This window comes from Balaenoptera ricei, chromosome 2 (genome assembly GCF_028023285.1).
Source record: "Balaenoptera ricei isolate mBalRic1 chromosome 2, mBalRic1.hap2, whole genome shotgun sequence".
Taxonomy (NCBI): domain Eukaryota; kingdom Metazoa; phylum Chordata; class Mammalia; order Artiodactyla; family Balaenopteridae; genus Balaenoptera; species Balaenoptera ricei.
In genome coordinates, this window is record NC_082640.1 from 4,018,046 (window position 1) to 4,043,210 (window position 25,165).

The 25,165-nt window shown below is 39.1% G+C and overlaps 1 protein-coding gene across 4 annotated transcripts in view; it reads right to left on the reverse strand.

Annotated features, from left to right (window-relative positions):
- EPC1 (enhancer of polycomb homolog 1) overlaps positions 1-25,165 on the reverse strand; it is a 101,674-nt gene that overhangs the window by 19,511 nt on the left and 56,998 nt on the right. For all 4 annotated transcript variants that reach the window (XM_059909935.1, XM_059909927.1, XM_059909920.1 and 1 more), the window contains exon 2: positions 10,253-10,412. In XM_059909935.1, the coding sequence (XP_059765918.1) occupies positions 10,253-10,412 (160 nt within the window). The remainder of the gene's footprint in view (positions 1-10,252; positions 10,413-25,165) is intronic.

Below are 25,165 nucleotides of genomic sequence, written 5' to 3' on the forward strand. Positions count from 1 at the left end.
TTTTCCACCATCTAATTCTGTTTGCTGTTGCTATGTAAACAGAGATTTTGGAGATTCCCAAGTGGTTTAAAACTGCTGGATTAAACACACTTGTTGTGTTGTCCCTAACCAAAAAAATCCACATCTGTGGAGTAACCACTAGCCATGTGTGACCAATTAGATTTAAATTAACTTAATGCAAAATTCAGTAGCCACATTTCAAGTGCTAAGTACTACATGTGGCTAGTGGTTACTGCTGCTACCAGATGCTACAGATTATAAAAACATTTCCATCATCATTGAAAGTTCTATTAAAGAGTGGTGATCCAATAATCCAGAAAACCAAACTGATAGGGACCAACTATCAATGTTCTGCCTCCTTAAGGGTGTATTTTATACATGTTTAGGGTCTTGTTTATACATTGCTTTGGCACCCTCCACTATAAAATTTATTTTTCTTTAGAGCAAATCACATTTACAAAGCTTAATGATTCATAAAAATGAAACAAGCCTGCCTAGTATCACTTTACTTATGCACTATCAAAATACACTTGACATACTTCTGGCATACCTTATATCATCAGTGACAAGTCACATCCAACAAATTAAGGAACAGAATGGAGATGGGAAAGGAAGAGTCCCACCCTAGGGAGCTCCATGTCTTTGCCACTGAAGTTAGCAAGTACCTGAGAGGTTGCTCTTGCCTCTACCAGAAGCTTTTCTTTAGTTAATGCAAACACATCTAAGACCTTCACATATGAGGAGAACCAAATCTTGTTCAGATATAAAATATTAAAACCCTAGAGAAACACTAACATGTAAAAACTCACTTTAGGATTTCATTTGACCAAAAAACCACAGCCAATGATTGAAGTGTAATTTGGCTTCAGCCAAATGTCCAACTGACAGCTCAGCTGCAGCTGATAAAGATGTAACGTATGTATCATGGTTCTAGAAACAGGAGTATTTTCAAATTTCCTGGGCCATGTTACTGAGCGCAGAAAACAAGGCCTAAAGAGAAACAGGCAAATGAGTTGCCTCTTCTAATTGAGTTCTACCAATTACAGTGAGCCCTAGTTAGCCAATGATTGTTAAAACAAGGGGAGCCATACTGCAGAAGCTGACTCCGTTTAAAACATTCTGCTAGAGATAAACCCAGATATGTATATGGCTAAACAAAATACAGTATTCTATAAAGATGGAGGAGAAAATTCTACAGAAAATAAACCTCATAAAAAGAACACAACAGTACACGTAAATTGATTAGATTATTTTAAAGGAGACACAAAGTGGTACAAACCCCTGTGCTTAGAGTCCAGTAGTAGAGGTGAAATGCATATAAATGTCTACGTAACAAATGCCATATTACGGCTCAGACTAAGCGTGCACAGGTAGGTATGTCCATAACTCCAAGCAGCATGTTTAAATTACAGGCAGCAAAGAGCGAAAGGGTATTTGGGTCCACAAAATGGCCCAAAATGTAGACTGGGAACAGAATATAACTCCTGATGGAAAGGAAGGCACACTATTCAAGGCTGAGGAGAAACTTCCCACAGCAGGGATGGCACACAGGTTTCCGCTCAAGCACTAGCTCCCCATGACTGGTAACATCTACTTGCAAAGACCCTGGAATAAATTCTGGGCAGCAGAAAAGACCATCGTAACAGTGGTATTTACTGTGGGGTGGTAGGTATTTGACATCCTTGCTTGGACCTAAGAAGACAAAGGCGATCACTGGCGAGCTACATCATGAAATTCTTCAACTTCTTTATACTTATAAACTACAGAGTCACTTCTAGAATGTACCTGGGGAGAGTAAACAGAGAATCCCAGATCTGAAAGATTTGAAATCCCACATATGAAGTCCTCTGTAGATAAAGTTCTGCTGTATCTGCATGGTTGGTTGATGCTATGTATTTTATCTGTGAGAAAGCAGAACCAGGAGAATAACGGGGAAAGGGAAGGAGAGAATGTAATGTTTCAGATTCAGGGCGTAAAGAAAGGATACATCTGTTCTGAGAGGTAACAAAAAAAGGAGGCTCTACGAGGATCTATTTTTTTTTAATCTTTTTATTTATAAATAAATTCAAACTTATAAAAGCCTCCAAATAAAAACAGCACAAGGGACACCTGCATATCCTGTACCCAGATTCACCTGCTGTTAAAATTGTACTCCATTTGCTTTATCACTTGCATGTGTGCGTCCTCTCCCCTCTCCGTGTGTATATACACACACACATCGCACACATATACACATCCCACACAGACTATTTTTTTGAGCCACCAGAGGGTAAATTACCTTCATAATGGCTCTTTCCTGCTAAATATTTCAGAGTGTGTTTCCACATAATCACAGTATACTCATCAACTTTATATTCCACTTTTGCCAGCTGATCCAATAATTCACAACATTTCCCACTACAGTACAGGACCACTCTGGGATCAGGTATTATTTTTACTGCTGTCTCTTTAGCCTCCTTTACTTTGGAACATTTCCACAGCCTTTCGCTGTCTTTTAGGACACTGACGATGTCTGTTTCAGGAGTATTACCGTTCCCACTACTAGCAGGTCGCTCACTCTGCGTCTGTGGGATTTTCCCCACTCTGATTAGCTTATACTCTCTCAGCTGCCACACCACTCGACTTTATTCTTAGTCCTTCCCAGGGTCTCACACCTAGAGGCACACGATGTTCATCTGTTTCTCCTAAGTGGTCATAACTGTGGCCACCAGTCAAGATATTGCCCCATTACCCCACCGTATAACTGCCGCCCCCGCCTGCCGCCGTAACTCATGAGCAGTTTGTGGGGAGAGTTCAAGGCCACGGAAGTGTCCTGCCCCTCATGAGAATTTCCCCTTCCAGTGAGCACACACTGGCGATTCTTATGCGGCTCAATCTCGGTCGCGCTTAGTGCGAAGATGATTCTCCAGCGCTCCCTTCCCACAGCACCGTTCAGCTCTTGGCATTCTGTACTGTAAAACCACAAGACTACACTTCTCCCCCATTTAGCACAGCTTATTACCAGTATGGACTCATGAATTCCTACTTTTTCCATGTTTATAAGTCGTTCTTGTACCCAATTATTCCACTGCTTAAAATGTCCCCAAATTAGCCAGTGGAAACTCCTATGTCCCCCTGGGATATGCCTCTGCCATTTTTGTGAGTTCTTAATTTCTGGCATAACAAGATGTTCCAGGTTTATCTTGTACTTACCCTGCCCCAGCCCTGGGATCAGCCATTTCTCTGCGTATTCTTGGCCCTATTTAGTGGGGAACAGATCAGGGAATAGGTGCTAGGTGTGCTTATTGCTACTGAATATTTTTCGCTTCTTGGCTCTACCAGTGGACAGAACTGGAAATGCACAGATCTGTATCTATACACACACATATATACATATTCAAATATACACCAAGACTGCCTGTTAAAAAAAGATTTCCTTTGAGGATTAACAGGAGAACCTTGAGACCCAAGCGCAAGGGAAAGGGGGAGAGAGAATTGTTCCTGCCTATTCTGGTCAGAACTGTTTTTGTCCTTTCTGCCAGCATGAATAGGAAAGGAGAAGTCCTAGCTGTACAATCCAGAAGCCTTCCAGATCACCAATCAAAAGAGAAACAACATTAAGACCCTTTGGAGCAGGAGATGTTGAATAGCACTCTGAAATAGTTTAGAAAGTAACCACAGTTTGGAACTATAAGAAGGGGATGATGGTTTTAATACAGGTTTCTTGCTTTACAGCTCTGACAGGAGAAAATTATGCTCTCTTCCCTAAGCCTGTTAAAGACAAGAAAAATGTTGAGATTTTCCAAATAAATGTTCAATGAAATGTTAACAGATAACATGTAATGAATATATTTGGAAAATGCTGGGTTAAAACTTTCTTTTTTAACTGCAAGATTCCCAGAGCCTATAAGTAATATGCGTTGTAACTCTGGGGGGTGGAAGGAGGATATAACAGGCAATAATTCTCGAACGTGTTGATCATTACTTTTTTAGGCAATACGAATTACCATCTTAAAAACTCCAAGGAGCAGTTTGTGTAAATTAGTTTAAGAGTTTTACAAAATAGAAATTATGAGAATTGAAATGAACCAGTCTACATACATAATTCAAGGCAATGTACCCTTCACAAGCAACTTGTTAGACCACCTGGCATTCAAGATTCAATTTTAACTTTGCAGAAATTTACAGTATAACTAGCCTTTTCTTGTGTATTGTAGTATACTAAAAGCCAATACCAATTTTTAAAGAATTAACATCAATTTTACACAATTTCTTCCAGAAAATAAGAGGGAACACTTCCCAACTTGTTTTATGAGGCCAGTATTACCCCGATACCAAAACCTGACAAGGCAGAGCACACACACACACACAAAAGACTACTAACCAATATCTTTCATGAATTTAGATGCAAAACTCCTCAATAAAATCCCACCCAACAATGTATGAAAAAAATAATACCCCACAGCCAAGTGGGATTTATTTCAGGTATGCAAGGCTGGTTCAATATTTGAAAACCAACCAATGCAACCTATCATATCAAAGGCTAAAGAAGGAAAAAAAAAAATCACATGGCCTTATCAATGCAGAAAAAGCATTTGACAAATTCAACAGTCATGATACAAACTCCCAGTACCCTAGGAATACAGGGGAACTTCCTCAATCTCATAGAAGCAACTACAAAAAAAAAACACCCTACAGGTGACATAATACTTAATGGTGAAAGACTGAATTCTTTCCCTCTAAGATCAGAAACAAGGCAAGGATGCCTGCTCTCACCATTCTTATTTTAAAATCATATTCAAGTTCTAACCACTATACTAAGGCAAGAAAGAGCAATTAAAGACATACAGGTTGGAAAGGAAAAACAAAACCATTTCTATTTGCAGACTACGACATGATTTTCCATTCAGAAAATCCCAAAGAATCTGCAAACATCTCCTAGAACTAACATGTAATTTCAGTTAAGGCCACAGGACATAAGCTCAACATACAATTAAGCTGCATTTCTGTATACAGACAATGAAAAAGTGGAAACCAAAATCAAAAGTGCAATACCGTTTTCAATTGTTCCAAAGAAAACAGGTAGAAATCTAAAAAAAAAAAAAAAGTACTAAAAAACCATGGCTCTCTATGATGAAAATTATTAAGTGTCAACTTTATAAAAGAAATCAAAGAAGACCTAAATACTTGGAGGGTCACACAGTGGTCAAGGACTGGAAGACACACAGAAAAGATGTCAGTTCTCCCCACAACGATCTATAGGGTTAAACGCAGGTCCTATCAAAACCTCAGCAGGCTTCTTTGCAGATACAAACTTGTTGTAATATTTACAGGGAAAAGCCCTAGAATACCCAAAACAATCTTGAAGGAGAAAAATAAAGGAGGAAGTACTCTCCCTGATGTTAAGGGTTATCATATAGCTGCAGTAATCAGGACAGTGGTACTGTCTTGGGAAAAACACAGAAATCAGTGGAATAGAATACAGAAGCCAGAAATAGAGACACATCAACATGCATAATTAATTTCTGGCCAAGAAGCAAAAGCAATCAATGGAGGAGGGATCACTTTTTCAATAAATGGTGCTGGAACAATTAGATACTCAGAATGGGGGCAGGGGGAACACCGTGACCTAAACCTCACACTAAAAATTGATCACACACTTAAATGTAAAAGGTAGGGACTTCCCTGGTGGTGCAGTGGTTAAGAATCCGCCTGCCAATGCAGGGGACACAGGTTCGAGCCCTGGTCCGGGAAGATCCCACATGCCGAGGAGCAACTAAGCCCGTGAGCCACAACTACTGAGCCTGCGCTCTAGAGCCCACGAGCCACAACTACTGAGCCCACATGCCACAACTACTGAAGCCCGTGCACCTAGAGCCTGTGCTCCACAACAAGAGAAGCCACCGCAGTGAGAAGCCTGCACACCACAACGAAGAGTAGCCCCTGCTTGCTGCAACTAGACAAAGAAGAGTAACCCCCGCTTGCTGCAACTAAACGAAGACCCAACGCAGCCAAAAATAAATAAATTTTTTAAAATGTAAAATGTAAAACTGTGAAACTTCTAGAACAGGTCATAGGAGAAAATCTTTGGACCCCAAGCAAAACAAAGAGTATTCTTAGAGTTGATACCAAAATCATGATCTGTAAGAGGAAAATTGGTAAATGGATCTCATCAAAATTAAAAACTTCTGCTCTGTGAAAAACTGTTAAGAGAATGAAAAGACAAATTATATACTGGGAGAAAATATTTCCAGATCACATATGACAAAGGCGTGTGTCTAGGATACATAAACAAAACAAAATCCTCAAAACTCAACATTAAACAATCTAATTAGAAAATGGGCAAAAGATCTGTGCAATGATTTCACCAAATAGGATGTATAGATGGCAAACACATGAGAAGACATTTAACATATTAGCCATTTAGAGAAACACAAATTTAAAGTACAATGAGATATCACTGCACACCTATTAGAATGGCTAAAATTAAAAAGTTATAACCTCAAATGCTGGCAAGGATACAGGAGAAACTGGATCATACATACACTGCTGATGATGATGTAAAACAGTACCGCTACTCTGGGATACAGTGTAGACGTTCTTGTCAAACTAAAAATGGATGACCCAGCAACTACTCTTACGGTATTTAAGCCAGAGAAATAAAAATTTATGTTCACTCAAAAATCTGTACATGAGGCCAGACACTATCAAACTCTTAGAGGAAAACAAGGCAGAACACTCTATGACATAAATCACAGCAAGATCCTTTTTGACCCAGCCCCTAGAGAAATGGAAATAAAAGCACAAATAAACAAATGGGACCTAATGAAACTTAAAAGCTTTTGCACAGCAAAGGAAACCATAAACAAGACGGAAAGACAACCCTCAGAATGGGAGAAAATATTTGCAAATGAAGCAACTGACAAAGGATTAATCTCCAAGATTTACAAGCAGCTCATGCAGCTCAATAACAAAAAAACAAACAACCCAATCCAAAAATGGGCAGAAGACCTAAATAGACATTTCTCCAAGAAGATATACAGATGGCCAACAGACACATGAAAGAATGCTCAACATCATTAATCATTAGAGAAATGCAAATCAAAACTACAATGAGGTATCATCTCACACTGGTCAGAATGGCCATCATCAAAAAATCTAGAAACAATAAATGCTGGAGAGGGTGTGGAGAAAAGGGAACACTCTTGCACTGTTGGTGGGAATGTAAATTGATACAGCCACTATGGAGAACAGTATGGAGGTTCCTTAAAAAACTAAAAATAGAACTACCATATGACCCAGCAATCCCACTACTGGGCATATACCCTGAGAAAACCATAGTTCAAAAACAGTCATGTACCAAAATGTTCATTGCAGCTCTACTTACAATAGCCAGGACATGGAAGCAACCTAAGAGTCCATCGACAGATGAATGGATAAAGAAGATGTGGCACATATATACAATGGAATATTACTCAGCCATAAAAAGAAATGAAATGGAGGTATTTGTAATGAGGTGGATGGAGTTAGAGTCTGTCATACAGAGTGAAGTAAGTCAGAAAGAGAAAAACAAACACAGTATGCTAACATATATGGAATCTAAGGGGAAAAAAAAAAAAAAGGTCATGAAGAACCTAGTGGCAAGACGGGAATAAAGACACAGACCTACTAGAGAATGGACTTGAGGATAGGGGGAGGGGGAGGAGTAAGATGTGACAGGGTGAGAGAGTGGCATGGACATATATACACTACCAAATGTAAAATAGATAGCTAGTGGGAAGCAGCCGCATAGCACAGGGAGATCAGCTCGGTGCTTTGTGACCACCTGGAGGGGTGGGATGGGGAGGGTGGGAGGGAGGGAGATGCAAGAGGGAAGAGATATGGGGATATATGTATATGTATAACTAATTCACTTTGTTATAAAGCAGAAACTAACACACCATTGTAAAGCAATTATACTCCAATAAAGATGTTTAAAAAAAAAAATCTGTACATGAACACTCATAGCAGCTTTATTTGGAATATCAATAATTAAAATCTGGACGCTACCCAAATGTCTTTCAGTGGGTGAGCAGTGAGACATGCAGTGCACGTGGATCACGGAAGACTGCTCAGCAAGAGGGAAGAAGGACGACTGATACATGCAACAGCTTGGATGAACGTCAAGGAGGCTATGCTAAGAGGAAAATGTCAATCTCAAAAGGATATATACTGCATGATTCCATCTCTGTTACCTTCATCAACAAACATAATTACAGAGATGGAGAACAGATCAGTGGTTGCCAGGGGCTAGGGGTGCATTTAAAGGAGCAACAAGATGGAGTCTTGTGGTGATGGTACAATTGAGTATCTTAACTGCGGTGGTGATTATACAAGGCTTCACATGTTCTGTGAATCTATAATCATCCAAGACAAAATGTTAAAAGAAATCCAAAGGCAGCTAACACTAATTTAGCTTATTAACATTCCAATGTAATACATTTTTCCAAATTTGTACTGATGCAAAAATTTTTTTCCCAAATAATTTACAATTCTGCTCCCATTTAATTACTATTATTTGATTACAATGTCAGCAAAGTCAATTCCTTTTTAAATACAGTCCCTTTTGACTCTTCTGACCACAATTTAATCCATGAGCTACGAATAAAATGTGGTTTGTGAATTTTGGTCATCAATAAGCAACTATTTGTAAAACATGCATTCGAATTTTTTTTTCCTGATAGTAATGACAATGTAAATTGATTAATGTAATTTTATCTTGCTCAATGCTGCTTTAACCTAAAAGCCTGTATTCGTGAGATAATAGAGCCTGTGGCTGTGGAATGCAATGTGGTTCTAGTTAACACGTAGAGGAAGGATCAGCTCTGGAACTTTCACACTGACATGATTTTCCAGAGAACTAATTTTTACGTCCTAATATTGGTCAAAATTGTTTACAATGTCTGTGTCTTACATGTTATTAAACATGTGAGTGGGCAAGAAAACACATGCCACTTGTTTGGTTCACTTCAAAGTAGCCTTTAATAAATTGGAAAAATTTCTTTTTTTTCTAAAGGAAGTCAGTAAGATTAGGTACAAGTCAGAGGTAAAGATGAAAAAACATTACAAGTTAAAAATATCAAATGCCAATACAGAACTGGTAAGAGTCAATACAGGCATTATGTTTACTTTTAGTTTTCATATTCAAGAAATAGTTAAAAAAAAAAAAATGCTTAGAATCCAGGACAGGAACTAGATCATATGGAGAGAGGTTAAATGAGTCAGAAAAGTAGTTAATAAGTTGGAAACTGGTTAAAGCTAGTTTCTCTATGTCCGTAGAAAGAACAATAAAAACAAAACAGATTTATATTGTCCTGAGAAAAAGCTGAGGCAGGCCCCTGGAAAAACCTCTTGATGATAAAGGTCAGCAAGACCACAATGAAAGCTGTAGCAATTTTACCTTAGTAACCTTTCAATTATGTGTTTAAGTTGTCCACTACTTGGGGACTGAGTGAATGAACTATATTCCCCTAAGTCTACAAGCTCTCAGCTGTTCATCATCAAGTGTGATTAGCTATCCAAGGATCACTTCCAATGAAGAGCCTATCAGTACCAAGTGAGACAAGTTACCAGTTAAAAACGCTAAATTTTTAAAAATTAGGGGAATTCTCTGGTGGTCCCGTGGTAAGGACTCAGCACTTTCACTGCCAAGGGTCCGGGTTCGATCCCTGGTTAGGGAACTAAGATCCCACAAGCCGCGCAGCTCGGCCAAAAAAGAAAAAAATTAGTAGAAACACAGACGGGGTTGGTAAACTACAGCCCGTAGGCCAATACTGGGTTGCCATCTGTTTTAGTCAATAGAGTTTTATTGGAACACAGAGTAAAATAGCTGTGACAGAGCCTGAACGACCCACAAAGCCTGAAATACTTACAGAAAAGGTTTGCTGACTTCTGACTTCTATTGAGAAATTCTTTAAGGCAATTAACATTACTATTTCTGAAGAGTAATAAAATGATTTCTACATCTAAGGTATATTCTTTATCCCACTCATCTCCAGTAGCATAAGGTCCCATGTTGAGATGAAGCTAAAAATCTAGGATGAAAATGCTATCTTTTCTGTCAGGCAGAGAGCTCAAGCACAATTATAAAAGGTGAAAATGGGCTCTAATAACTCTCAAGCTGGTTCCGGTCAGTGAAATGGGTACTGAAAATGGCCCCAAACTGATAAAAACCTGTCGAGAGTTACAGAAGAAGAGACTGCAAAGTACAGCTACCAAAAGAGGAATTACTTACGCTGTATGTGAATGAGCTGCTTTGGCATCCTGAACTCCCCGGGGTAAATGGACTCGTAGTACGCGATGTTGCTCTCCGCCTCCGGGACTGGAATAACCATGTTGTCCCTCTTCTCGCCATACACCTGCTGTGCCGAGATAGCCCGCTGAAGATGGTGTTCCTGAGGAGACGGAAAAGGACGTAAGCTACGTTTTAAAAAACCAGCAAACAGAACATACAGCCTCAGGAAGAGGTGTTCATTTGTTTTTAAAATGAGGGATTTTAGTAGCCTTGCAAGGATGCTAACAATACAGTTTTGGTAAAAACAATTTGAATAGAAACAAGAGTTGGTTACATACACTGTATATTTCCGCAATTTAAGAAGAGGTACTACACCGAAATTGAGAGTTAAATTATACAAAAGATTCCGAAAACTGACAAAACTGTTATTAAAGTTTGCATTTTACAGGGACTTCCCTGGTGGCGCAGTGGTTAAGAATCCGCCTGCCAATGCAGGGGACCGGGTTCGAGCCCTGGTCCGGGAAGATCCCACATGCCGCGGAGCAACTAAGCCCATGCGCCACAACTCCTGAGCCCATGCGCCTAGAGCCCGTGCTCCGCAACAAGAGAAGCCACTGAAATGAGAAGCGTGCGCACCGCAACAAAGAGCAGCCCCCGGTCGCCGCAACTAGAGAAAGCCCGAGCGCAGCAATGAAGACCCAATGCAGCCAAAAATAAATAAATAAATTAAAAAAAAAAAGTTTGCGTTCTACAGATGAGACTTTTTTAAAAAGAGGGTTAAGGGCTTCCCTGGTGGCGCAGTGGTTGGGGGTCCGCCTGCCAGTGCAGGGGACGCGGGTTCGGGCCCTGGTCTGGGAAGATCCCACATGCCGTGGAGCAACTGGGCCCGTGAGCCACAACTACTGAGCCTGCGCGTCTGGAGCCTGTGCTCCGCAACAAGAGAGGCCGCGATAGTGAGAGGCCCGCGCACCGCGATGAAGAGTGGCCCCCGGTTGCCGCAACTGGAGAAAGCCCTCGCGCGGAAACGAAGACCCAACACAGCCATAAATAAATAAATTTTTTTAAAAAATCAGAAGATTCCTACATTACAAGTGTATATGAATTAAAAAAAAAAAAGAGGGTTAAAACATTCGAACGTATTGTATGACGAAAGCAGGCTATGTATAAAAAATATTTTATCGATTCTAATTGCTTATTCATACAGTGTTTCATAAATGTCATACAAATCAACTAATATGATCATTCCAAAGAAGGGTACAGATTATTGTCTCCATCTTTCATTCACGAAGCTGACACAGATTCAAACCGGGTCTTTGTCTCGAGTAATAACCTTTCTTCTGAATTTCCAGAGCCCTTTCTGAACGGTAGTAAAGTACAGAGATTGAAGGCAAAGGCTCCAGAGTTTGACTCCTGGCAAGACACTGCATTCTTCTAAATCTGTTTCCTCCAGGAAAAGAAAAATAGAATCTTCCACGGATGGTTGGAGATTTAAGTAAGATAAATGTGTATTAAATGTTTAGTACAATGCCTGGCATGTTACAGGTGCTCAAAATAAGCTTTGGTTGAGTTGACACACAGAAAGATTTTTACCAGCTGCCACAGAAATATCTGTTCTCACCCACCCCATCATCATTGAATTTTGGTAAACATTTCATTAAATTTAAGCTAGTTTTTAAAATACTGTATATAAAATACAAGTTGAGGGATGAAAAACATTCCAACAGTATGAAAACAAAAAATTCCAGCCTTCATAAGTAGCCTCTGTTAATTTTATATATACGTATATATCAATTCACAGCTAGGATTCTGCTGCGCAACATACAGCGCTTTATCCCTAGGGCGTTGGTCCCTCGACATACCTTGGAGATTTTTCCATCCTGATACTTTCACTACCATTTTTGCAACAGCTGCATTGTATTCCACTATGTGGATGTACCGTAACTTATTTAACCAGACACGAATTGATAGGGAAAGAACCCTGGAAGCAACTTAAATGCCTATCCTTCTCCCTGAACGCTGCAAAAACCAATCCTGTACTACTATATATATGAGACACCTTTGTGAGCCCGTGAAAGCATCTGTAGGACAAGAGACGGAAGCGCTCAAAGGGTATATGAAGTTACAGCACATATTCCTACCACTCCTTGTAGTAACTCCTTAACATCTCTTCTCAATTTTAAAATGACCCATCTTGTTATTTTAGGTTAATTTCTTTACAATGAGTTTTTCTTCCCTTACGTGTTGCTGTTTGCTCATTTTCAAAAGTGCTGCTTTTCTTTTTCTCATTGATGTTTAAATATGTGGATTATTTTCCTTCTCAATATTAAGGAAATTAGCCCCCATGTAATAAAATTGACAACTATTTTCCTGAAGTTTGACTTCTGACTTTGTTTAGAGTATTTTTTCCACGCAGGAAAGTTCTATTAGTCAAATTTATTAACCTTTTCCTTTATGATTCTGTCACCCTTAGTAACAGGTATAAATCGTATAGTCACAAACTAGGGTGTGTAAACAAAACCTTTCATTTTTATAACTCATCTTTGATTCAGGCTGCCTTGTGGCTCCTGGGAGCTGGTAGAAACTCAGTGTGAAGGGGCGGGAGGGGTGACTCCGAAAGCCTGTGGGCATGTGTACTGGCCCTTGTGCCCTCGGACACAGGGTGCTTCTGAGCCCCAGCTGGGAAATCAATCACAGGTGTACTTTTCTCCTCTCAGATACCCTCAAAGAGCGAGAGAAATTTTCTGTGACCTACGCCCCCTACTTACATCAAACTCAAGGAGGGAGCGGGGGGAGCGAGGCACACTACATTCTTCATTTGCATTTTGTCCTGAATCCATTAGCATTTCTCTGTGTAGGTGAACATGTGAGAGACGGTTTATCTATTTTTTTGTATAAGGAGAGATAGCAAGCCACCTCAAAGGGTATATGAACGTCATGCATAAAATCACCTATTCCCCTTAATGACTAAAAATGTCCCTTTCTCAGAAATTCCACTTGCACTTGGGAGTATTTCCAAGTTCTTTTGCCCTCCTCTACTCAACTGCCTCCTATGCTAGTATTTAATGTGTTTTTAAAAGTGCAGCCTCAGACTACATTTTATTATCTAGTGCTGACCAGATACTAAATTCACTCCTCACAATTCTTTTTCAGAAATTTCCTGGCTACTTCATTCATTTCTCTAGATGAACCACAATGAAAATTACTTTCTAGGTGTGAAGTGGGACCACTAAGGGCTTTAGATTTTTTATAGGCACTATGGTATGGTGGTTAAGAACATGATTTGTAATCAGAATCAGGACTTGTAATCATGATTTGTAATTTGCTCTGGATTTGAATGTTGGCTCCACGGTTTACTAGCTCCATGACTTTGGGACTTGGGACAAGATATTCATACCAGCAAGTTTTATTACCTATAAATGTACACTGTGTACCTACCATATGGGATTGTGGTTAAGATAAAATGCCTGAGACACACTAACTACCTAAAACATGGTAGCAAATGTGTACCTTTCATTACTAGAGAAGCTGAAGATTTACCATATGCTTGTTACCATTCATATTCTACCTAGTGTTAGCAGCATTCTGTAGAAAGACTTCCTTATCTTTATATCCATTTTTCTAGAATCGTGAAATCAAACTTTTTATCAATCTTATAGTAAATACTGCTTTAAAAAAATCTTACATGTGTTTTTTTGTTTTATAAAATATTTGACAAAATTTCCTCATAAGGAACGTAAGGAACCAAGATGTGTACAATATACAACAAATATGTTCTTCTAAGCCTTAAAAATCACTCCTCAACAACTGGTGTGTAACTATAACCTTAAACCTTCCTATTTACTGTAGCCCTGTGTATGTGCAAAGACTCGAGGATGGGAAGGAGACCACACACAGGTGCCGGTGTGGCTGGAGCACGGGGAGTGAGGGTGCACAGGGCGTCGGGATCAAATCACGCAGGGACATGGGGCATGCTAAGGATTTGTCCTTGTACTAAGAGCGACAGTGGCTGAAGGACTTTAAAGGTCACCCTGGCTGCTGTCTAGAAAACGGACCATATTCTAGAAAATGGAACATGCATAGCCTTTAAATGGTTCAGAATAATATTTAATGAAATGGAAAAACCCATCAATTTATTAAGTAAAAAGACAGATCTGAAAATTGTATGTTCAGGATATTTGTATTTAATCTTTTTTAAAAGCAAAAGACGTAACTGAACACAAATATAGGAAAAAGTCTAAAAGTAGCTGAACACGTATTTAACAATCCTTCTCTCTATGCCCCTTTATTCTATTCACTGCTAAATTTTTCCAAAGCTCTTACAGTCCTCTGACATGTCATACCCTTGGTTTGTTTACTGTTGTCACCCTTCCTCCCCACCCCAATCTAAGCATCGTGAGGGCAGGGATTTTTGTCTATTTTGTTTACTGCTAAATAACCACCCAAAAACAGTGCCGAGTACAAAGCATGGTGCTTAATTATTTGTTGAATAAATGAATATGTATGTAGGTATCTGTGTATGTACACACACACATACACACACACACACACACACACACACACCACACAGATGCAAGCAGGCACACATATGTGTCCAGTTTCAAAGTATGTACACCAAACAGTTAACAGATCACCTCCTGGTGATATAATTTTGAAATAGTCTTCTATAATTTTCTTTATTTCCCTTATTTTCTAAAATTCTTTGTAATTCTTTCTGACAAAAAATATTTGAGTACATCTCACTACATGATTTTCTAGAACAAAGGTAATTTCTGAAAGACACTATTTAGTTCAGTAAAACCCTTCCCATTTAAGTCAAGTTTAGTTCCAGAGTAAAACATTACACTTGCAGCTTTCCAGGTAAAGAATGTATTTTTAAAACCCCAAACTATATACATCTATTTCCAATAAAAAAACATTAAATTATATTAAAGTAACATTAAATTATAAGTGAAAATGAAATTTTTGCTTTGAGTAGGAAGCTGTGAAATGGTGAAGCCAAGTAATTACATGAAATAAATTAGAATAAGATGAGCTATGAATTCAACTCAATAATTACTTATTGAATGCCTTGACTAAATAACTAAGATGATCCGATCCTAAATTACAATTATATAAAATGCCAGATGTTCCTGGAAGATAATATCTGTCAGTGAAACTTCTAAATACATCTACTTGCAGCACTGAATAAGCCAGCCTTCCCAAACTGTGTTCACTGGAATACTCAATTTCAAATTATCAATAGGTAGTCCAATAATGAGTTTGTCAGTTAAAAAAAAAAAAGAGAGAATGTTGGATTTTTAAACTTTTGGAATGAAAGCTTTTAACATGCCAATGTAAACTGTGGTTGCTCATGACGGAGGGTTCAGTCATTCCAAATCTATGACCACAGAATCATTTTTTCAGAAAGTATCCATTAATAGCTCATGGAGAATTTTTGTAATGCAGTTTGGGAAATGCTGGTATAGGACAACAAGTGGAGATACAGGGCAGAACATCTGGGCTTAAGCGTCTCATTAATTAACTTAGTCTATACTTACTGACTGCCCACTATGTGCCTCTCCTGGGAACACAATGGTAAATAAAACAGCACGGTTCCTGACATTGTAGTAGGGAGGACAGACACTAATAAAACAGCCCTAAAAATAAACTGTAAAGTGTGATAAGTGCTGTGAAGGAAAAGAACAATGTGTTAATGGGAAATATAAATAGGAAAGGGATTTCAAGGACAGTATCACTTTCACTAATGCCAAGTGACATTTAAGCTAGAACAGGAGTTAAAAGATTATTTTAAGAAAAGGAAATAGCTGTGTGTGAAGACCACTTACTAGCTTGACACCTTGGGAGGGTAAAGTTTCTTTATATCATAGAATATTTATAATCATTAGGCTCAGTTGCAATTTAAGAGTTAATCATCAAAACACCAGGATCAATTCCCATTTTTCATAAAATAAGAGGCATACCCTCTCAAATAAATCTGATCTTACAGGGAACAAAGTAAATACTATTAAATAATCTAAAGAATTTTAAGATATTCAACCTTACATAAAATGGAATCAGATGAATCGTAACTTACAATTAAGCAAATGACTTTAAAAGCCTCTTGCGCTGCAAGTAATGATAGATAATGTTTTCTATACACAGCAATGTGAACAATAAAAAAGAGGATCAGAAAAGACTGAACGATGATCTTCGGAAAGTTCAGAGGCACACTTTCGTGTCCCCATGAACCCTGCAACTGCAGGCTCCAAAGATTCACTTTTGTTACTTCAGCCCACCTGGTGCACTGCAAGAGCGTGGGCTTTAGAGACAGAAACCCAAGCAGGAATCTTAGCTTCCTCCTCAGACCCGAAGTCCAGCAAGCCACTCTGCTACTTATTTTTATTATTTGTTTCATATACATATATCTTTTTTTTTCTTACCCATCTTTCCCTCTTTCCTTTCCAGCACTTAATGTTTTTTCTTTTACTTTCCCCTTTGTTATTTCTGCTTACCCCTAGAAAATTTCTGCCTTTTCAGGTGGTAATGGTCTCTTTGATAAAAGCATTGGTAATTAATGCAAAATGGTTAACTGGTTATAAACAGGGCATATCACATATTTGAGAGGTCAGAAAATATCATTTTTATTGATTAAGAGTGACATTAAGTATCGGTAGGTAAGACCCATCTGAAGGGCCAGTACTGTGTCTTAAACATCTGTTGTGTGCCTTTGCTCACACAGATGGACCATACGCCAGCCCCACCCCCAAGAAAATTCCCACTTGTTCTTCAAAGTCTGGTTTAAAATGATCTTTCTTTTTGTCTTGTTTATAGTTTCCTTTGCTGTGCAAAAGCTTTTAAGTTTCATTAGGTCCCATTTGTTTATTTTTGTTTTTATTCCCATTCCTCTAGGAGGCGGGTCACAAAAGATCTTGCTGTGGTTTATGTCAAAAAGTGTTTTTCCTATGTTTTCCTCTAAGAGTTTTATAGTGTCTGGCCTTACATTTAGGTCTTTACTCCATGTGGAGTTTATTTTTGTGTCTGGTGTTAGGGAGTGTTCTAGTTTCATTCTTTTACATGTAGCTGTCCAGTTTTCCCAGCCCCACTTATGGAAGAGGCTGTCTTTTCTCCAGTGTATGTTCTTGCCTCCTCTGCCATCACCATCATTAATCATTAGAGGAATGCACATCAAAACCACAATGAGGCCATCATCAGAAAATCTAGAAACAATAAATGCTGGAGAGGGTGTGGAGGAAAGGGAACACTCTTGCACTGCAGGTGGGAATGTAAACTGATACAGCCACTATGGAGAACAGTATGGAGGCTCCTTAAAAAGCTAAAAATAGAACTACCATACGACCCAGCAATCCCACTACTGGGCATATACCCTGAGAAAACCATAATTCAAAAGGACACATGCACACGCCACAACTACAGAAGCCTGCGTGCCTAGAGCCCGTGCTCCACAAGAGAAGCCACTGCAATGAGAAGCCTGCGCACCGCAACGAAGAGTAACCCCTGCTCGCCGCAACTAGAGAAAGCCTGTGCGCAGCAATGAAGACCCAACGCAGCCAAAAATAAATAAATGAAATAAATTAATTAAAAAAAAAAAAAGAAATGCTAAAGGAAGTTCTTCAGATGGAAGGGAAACAATAGCAGATGCAAACAGATTTATCAGGAGCGAACAAAGAACCAAATTATGGGTAAATATAAAAGACTGTTTCCCTTTTCTTAAAATGCATGTGACTGTTTAAAGCAACAATATAACAATAAACTGCGGGTTTGTAACAACAAAAAAAGAAGACACATGCACCCCAATGTTCATTGCAGCTCTATTTACAATAGCCAGGACATGGAAGCAACCTAAATGCCCATCGACAGATGAATGGATAAAGAAGATGTGGCACATATATACAATGGAATATTACTCAGCCATAAAAAGAAACGAAATTGAGTTACTTGTAGTGAGGTGGATGGACCTAGAGTCTGTCATACAGAGTGAAGTAAGTCAGAAAGAGAAAAACAAATACCGTATGCTAACACATATATATGGAATCTAAAAAAAAATGGTTCTGAAGAACCTAGGGGCAGGACAGGAATAAAGAGACAGACACAGAAAATGGACTTGAGGACATGGGGTTGGAAGGCGAAGCTGGGGCAAAGTGAGAGTGGCATGGACATATATACACTACCGAACGTAAAATAGTTGGCTGGTGGGAAGCAGCCGCACAGCACAGGGAGATCAGCTCGGTGCTTTGTGTCGACCTAGAGGGGTGGCATAGGGAGGGCGGGAGGGAGGCTCAAGAGGGAGGGGATATGGGGATATATGTATGCATATGGCTGATTCGCTTTGCTGTACAACAGAAACTAACATAGTATTGTGAAGTAATTATACTCCAATAAAGATCTATTAAAAAAAATAAAATAAAATGATCTTCCCTCCGCTTCCCCTATCTGTGCTTTTACAGCACTACATTCTCTACTTAAGAAATCGTGCTGTAATCATTTATTTGTCTACATACTGATATCCAAAATGTTAAGTTCCTTAACATTAGATGCTATGTCTAACTAACCTTTATATCTTTTCCTTTAAAAGATGTATTCTCTTATAGTATGGGGAACTCTAAATTCTTTTAAGGATAAGGACTAAACAAGATTATCTTTGTAATCTACTTAGCAGCTAGAACTATATTTTCCTTATTGCAGGTACCCAGTATTTTATAAAGTATCATTATAGAAAAATAAGGATAAGTCTAAATTGAATGAAAAAAATGAAAAAGGTATTTCTACCTGCTCTATAGTAAGTTCTAATAAATATTACCAAACCAGAAAGAGTTATTCAAGGTTATACTGGGCAAATTCCTAAACAAAGATTAAATCATATTAACTTATTCATTAAGTATTTATTTAAGAAAATAATGGCCTTAACAGTCAGCCATAACAACAATTAAGACCACATTTAGACCTTTTGGGTTACTGAATTAAAAACAGGTTATTGAAAGCAACAATATTGTATAAGATTTCTTATGGGTAAATAAGTGATGACTAATTTGTAAAAAGCCACTTAAGAAGTTACTGAACCCCTGCTTCCTTATGCACGGAGGGCTAGACTCCGCTGCTACCACAACAGAAGGGCTGAGCCGAATCACTTTCTCTGCTGCTTCCGAATGACATCCTAAGAACCAGACATCCATGCCTATTCAGCAACAGTGCTCCAGCAAGGGCTCCCAGGTTCTGCATCCAAACACCCAACTCTTGCCTGGCGCATTACGACAGCCTTCTGACTGGTTTCCCTGCTTCCATTTCTGTCTGTCTTCATGCAATAATCAGAGTAATCTGTTAATATACAAGTCAGAACCATGCCATTCTTCCATTAGAACATTCCAATTATTTCCCACCTCACTCAGAATAAAAGCCAAAGTTCTTAAAACTGCTTACAAGGTCCAACAGGATTTGCAAATTCCCCTTCCTTGCTGTGCCCAGGCAACCCTTACTTCCATTCTGCTCTTGTCATACGAGATTCCTTGCTCTCTGTCAAACTCAGAATGGCTTGCTTCCTCACTTTCTTCAAGTCTTTGTTCCGAAGTCCCCTTGGCAGACAGAGCATTCTTTACCAGCTCTTCCACTCTACAGCCCCCAGAATGGCTACAACTGAAAAGGCTGGCTGACCACGCCGTACGATGGTGAGGATGCGGAACAACTTCAACTCTCAGGCACGGTTAGTGAGAAAAAGGGGCGGCAGATCTCACGAAACCAAACATACACGTTCCACACGGCCCAGCAATCCCACTCCTAGGTATTTACCTAGGAGAAATGAGGACGCAAGCCCACAAAAAAACCTGAATAAGAATGTTCATACGGTTTTATTCATAATAGCCCCAAAGTGGAAACAGCCCCAACGTCCATCATCAGGGGGACTGGTACACAAACTGTGGTTTGGTGACACAATGGAGGACCACCCAGCAACACAAAGGAACAATCCACCTACACACAACACGGGCAAGTCCCCACAACACTGGGGTGAGGGAAAATAGCTCTGCACAATAGAGTCCATACTCTGAGTCCATTTATGTGACGTTTCAAAACAAGCAACATTAACCTATGGTAAAAAAAAAAAAAAAAAGAAAAAAGAAAAAATCAAAACAGTAGCTGCTTCTGAGGCCTGGGGGCAAGGATTGACTGGAATGGGAATGAAAGAATTTTCTGGGCTGATGGTAACGTTCCATATCTTGTTGGGGGCTGGGTTATACAAGTAGGCGAATTTGTCAAAATCCAGCTAATATACGCCAAGTATTTGTGAATTTCTTTGCATGTAAATTTTACCTCAGAAGAAAAAAAACAGTAAATAAATGCTGAACTCTAATTAATGATATGTATGCTGAAGTACTTAGGGAAACACGGCACTGATATCTGTAATTTACTTAGAAATGCATCAAAACAAGAAGGATTGATAGATGGAGAGACGAACAGATGTGTGATAAAGCAAAGCAGAGTAAAATGTTAACGGTGGAGTCTAGCCACGGGGTACATGGGTGGTCACTATAAAATGCTTGCAACCTCACTGTACGTTTGAAATTTTTCATAGTAAAATGTTGCAAAAAATATGGAATCTCTCCCCCTCAACCCTATTCTATCTATCTATTTCATTCATTGTCTGTCTCTTCTCCCCAGAATGTAAGATGCACGAAGACAGGAATTTTTGTTTTGCTTTGTTTACCCCAGATCCAGTATTGTGCCTAACACATACAAGTATACAATAAATGTTTGTTGAATAACTGTGCCAGTGAGACTACAACAGTTATTTAAGGTCCACAAACTGTTCTGGTTTGGAATGGACTTCCTTAAAAAAAAATATAAGATTAAATTTCATAAAAGCAAAAAAAAAAAAAAAAGACAAATGCATTTTGCTTTTGTGCTTAAAATACTCAGGGTAAACACTTAAAATAGTTGAAGACAGATTAGACTATTTGGCAAGAAAAAGAGCAGTTCGATACTTTTATTTTCTACAAGAAATAAATGGTAAAAGATTCTATTACTCTCTACTCCTCTCACTTAAAGCTCAGTACTCTGAAATTGCTTTTACTTCTAGACTATGAAACAGTAAAGCAAGACTTTACTGTTTACAGTAAAACTGTCCAGTCTTGTTGTTTCTCGTCAGTGTGAAGTATTTGTCAATTTAGTACTTTCCTTATCACATATTCAGGACTTAAAGTTGCTAAGTAGCACAGGAAAGGCAGCCCTAGGCAAAATTCAGTTTAATTTTGATCTCACCTTCTCATGTCCCTTATTTGTACCCCTGACATCCCTTTCCACGTGGGCTGTTAGTGCTGTGCTTATTAAGAGCCTGCGTGCCCAGTGTGATGTTTGGCAATGTGAAAGGGAAGGAACTGAAATTAGTTTCTTTCTACTCTCATAAAATTACAATCTAATCAGAATGTTTCCCTAAAAATTAAAGTTAAAACAGCTCAAAAAGCTCTTGTTTTTGTTTATAATCTTTATGCTGAGGATTTCTGCACCTCCAATGTACCCCGGAGAGCTAGTCATCTGCCGTTATTTAATACCTTTTAACCCATGCAGTCAAATAAAATACAAAGATGTTTCTCATTTTGGGGGGTTAGACCCTAAAGCAACAGCACTGAATAAACTGAACATCTAATTTAAACTTATCTAAAACTAAACATGTGTACATAAGCTAATCCAAACAAATGCTCTACCAAGCCTTAGTCCTTAGCCCTGTCCATACTCACTCTTGCAATTTCATCCACTACCATGGCTTTTACTACCATCTGCACACTGATGACACGATTCAAAATCTTACTCTCCAGCACAGATTTCTGTTGAACATGAGGCACATGTAGAAAGACCTCTTACTATATGTTCCACTGACATATCTCGTGTAACATCAACGTCCCATCTGCCGGCTCTCCAAACCTGTCCCTCCTTGTGTCTTGCCAAGTTCAGTGACTCGCGCCGTCATACATCCAGTCACCCAGTCAGAAGCCTTGATTTCCCAGCTCCCTCTTGCTTCCTACGTCCCCTTTTCCAAATCAGGCACCAGATCTTATAAATTCCTCCTTCATGCCTAGAAATCATTCAGTGCTTTCTCATCCCACTGTCACATCCAGGCTGCAGCTAGCCTTCCCACCTCCAGCATCACACTATTCTCCACTTCCCTTCTGCAGCTACTGTCAGTGGCTTTTCTCAAAAAGTATGGGGAACTCCCTGGCGGTCCAGCGGTTAAGACTCTGAGAGTCCACTGCAGGGGGCACGCGTCTGACCCCTGGTCAGGGAACTAAGATCCTGCAAGCCACGTGGTACGGCCAAAAAAAAGAAGTATGATCACGACACTGTCACACTGAATCCTTGGCTCTCTGTTGCCTTTACGATCTTGGCCTGGCAAAATGGGGTCCCTGATGGCCGAGCTCTAGCTAATTCTGCCAGTCCAACACCATACCACTTTCTACCCTGAACTTCACGCTCCAGCCATAGGGAACTTTCTAGTAACATCTGTATGTGATGCTGCTCCCTGTGTTTTAAGTCCATCTCAACCTCTCTCATTTCTTTATAATTCTACTAGCATGTCTACCCCTCTTTTAGAAAGTCTTTGACGACAGTTACAGGAGACTATCACAGTGGTAACACAGAAAACAGGTACAGCTGATTTTTAAAATGTCTGTTCAATTAAGATCTTTATGAAATTGGAAACCAAACAACTCTGAATCCAGAAAGAATATTTCCTGATAGTGGTTTCACCCCTTAACTTCCTGTCTCACACATACCAGAAGGGACAGGGTACAGCAGGTAGGAAAGAACACCAAGACAAAGAACAAACTCAGTAAGAAGATACTTTAAAAACACATTCATCTTGGATAAAATGTTAATCTTCGTGGAAGAAATGACTTCGGGAAGTCTTTTTTAGCTTTGGGTTATAAAGCCTTAGGCTTTATTACTATGCCTATTAATTCGTATTTCCAGAACTAAAATAATAGCTGACATTTGCTAAGCATTTATTACATGCCAGGTCTGAGCTTCACATTCTTATTTCATTGTTTCATTTAAAGCTCATAAACAGATAGATAGATAAAGAGATGGCAACAACCTCCCCTATTTCACAGATAATAAACTTGCCTATGTTCATACAGTTAGCTGGATTCGAACCCAGCTGTGACTTGAGTATATATAAGCTCTTAACAACTTTACTACATCGACTCTCAAAAGGATGTGGATTCCCCACAGATTACTTATTAATTCAAGGGAAAACTAGCAACTATACAGTGGAGACACTGGGCCACACCTTGACTGGGTGATCAAAATTAACATTACCAATGAGGGGCAGAGAGATATATGTGCCTCCTGATGTGATGCCATGAGAATATAACAACATTTATAAAATGTGCTAGCTGGGAATGCAACACCTGAATCTAACTGAGAAAACATGAGACAAACCCAAAATGGGATCACCCTATTCAAAAAAAATCAAAGGAACTCTAATTTTCAAAAATGTCCACATCATAAAAGATGAAACACTTGCTGAGATATTTAGGGGTAAAGAGCCATGATATAGGCAACTAATCTCAAATGGTTTGGGAAAAAAAATACATGCGTGTGCATGTGTCTGTATGACAGAATGGGTGTATGGAAAAACATAAACAAAGCAAATGGGACACAATGGTAACCATCAGTATACATGGGTGTACTCCTCTTTTTCTTGCAACTTTTCTGTAAGTTTGAAATTATTTCCAAATACAGTTGACGACCCTTGAACAACTCGGGGGCTAGGAGCATCGACCCTGCCCCCGCCATCAGTCGACTATCTGAGTATAACTTTACAGTGGGCTCCCTGCATCTGCAGTTCTGCATCCATGGTTTCAACCAACCACGGATCTGTAGTGGTGTAGTTTGTTTTTTTTTTTTTTTTTGGCCACTCAGCATGGCATGTGGGATCATAGTTCTCTGACCAGGGATCGAACCCGTGCCCCCTGCAATAGGAGCGCAGAGTCTTAACAACTGGACCGCCAGGGAAGGCCTGTAGTGGTGTAGTTTTTATAGAAAAAAGTCCATGTATAAGTGGATCTGCACAGTTCAAACCTATGTTGTTCAAGGGTCAACTGTAATAGTTGTTTTCTTTAAGCTAAGAGCAGAAGGAAATTGGGGGGGAAATAGTAGACTATACGCAAGAGCAAGAGATGTAAATTCTTCTTCCAGAATTGCTGCTAAGTAACTGCACGATCTCCTAAGTCAGTGAGACCAGAGAGCCTCAGAATACCGTCTTCTGAATATAGTTCTAGGGACATAATTAGGTGTTCTATGAGGAGTTCTGTGATCAAATAATTTTGGAAAACGCATAGACAGTAACAGACAACGTTGAACAGTTTCTTTACAGAAGCACCCTCAGTGGTTTCGCATTTGCCAAAATGCACCATGATTTTTCCAAATGAGTAATATAGAAGTCAACATTTCCTAATTATGTACTGATCACTGTTAGTGTGATTTATATAAATGTTTGGTGGGACCAAGCCTTTAATTTTCAGTATTAAAAAGTAAGGTTGGGGGGTGGTGGTGGTGGTGGTGGGATGAACTGGGAGATTGGGACTGACATGTATACACTGATGTGTATAAAACAGCTAACTGTTCATAAGAACCTGCTGTAGAAAAATTAATAAAATAAAATTCAAAAAAACAAAGAGTAAGATAAATATTAAAATAAAGTTGCAGTTAAACAGTGGTACAGGAAACACTCTCTTCTACAATAACAGACTTTATCTGTTTGGGGAAATATAACCTCCTGACTCCACTGTTCAACTCATAGTGAGGTAAGTTTACTAAATTTATTTTTAAAAAGGAGGGCTGTATTAAGATGTAAGACTATGAAATCTCTGGCAATAGGTCTCCCTTGTAGGGACAATAATACGGACGAGGGTTTGGCAAGCTGTCACC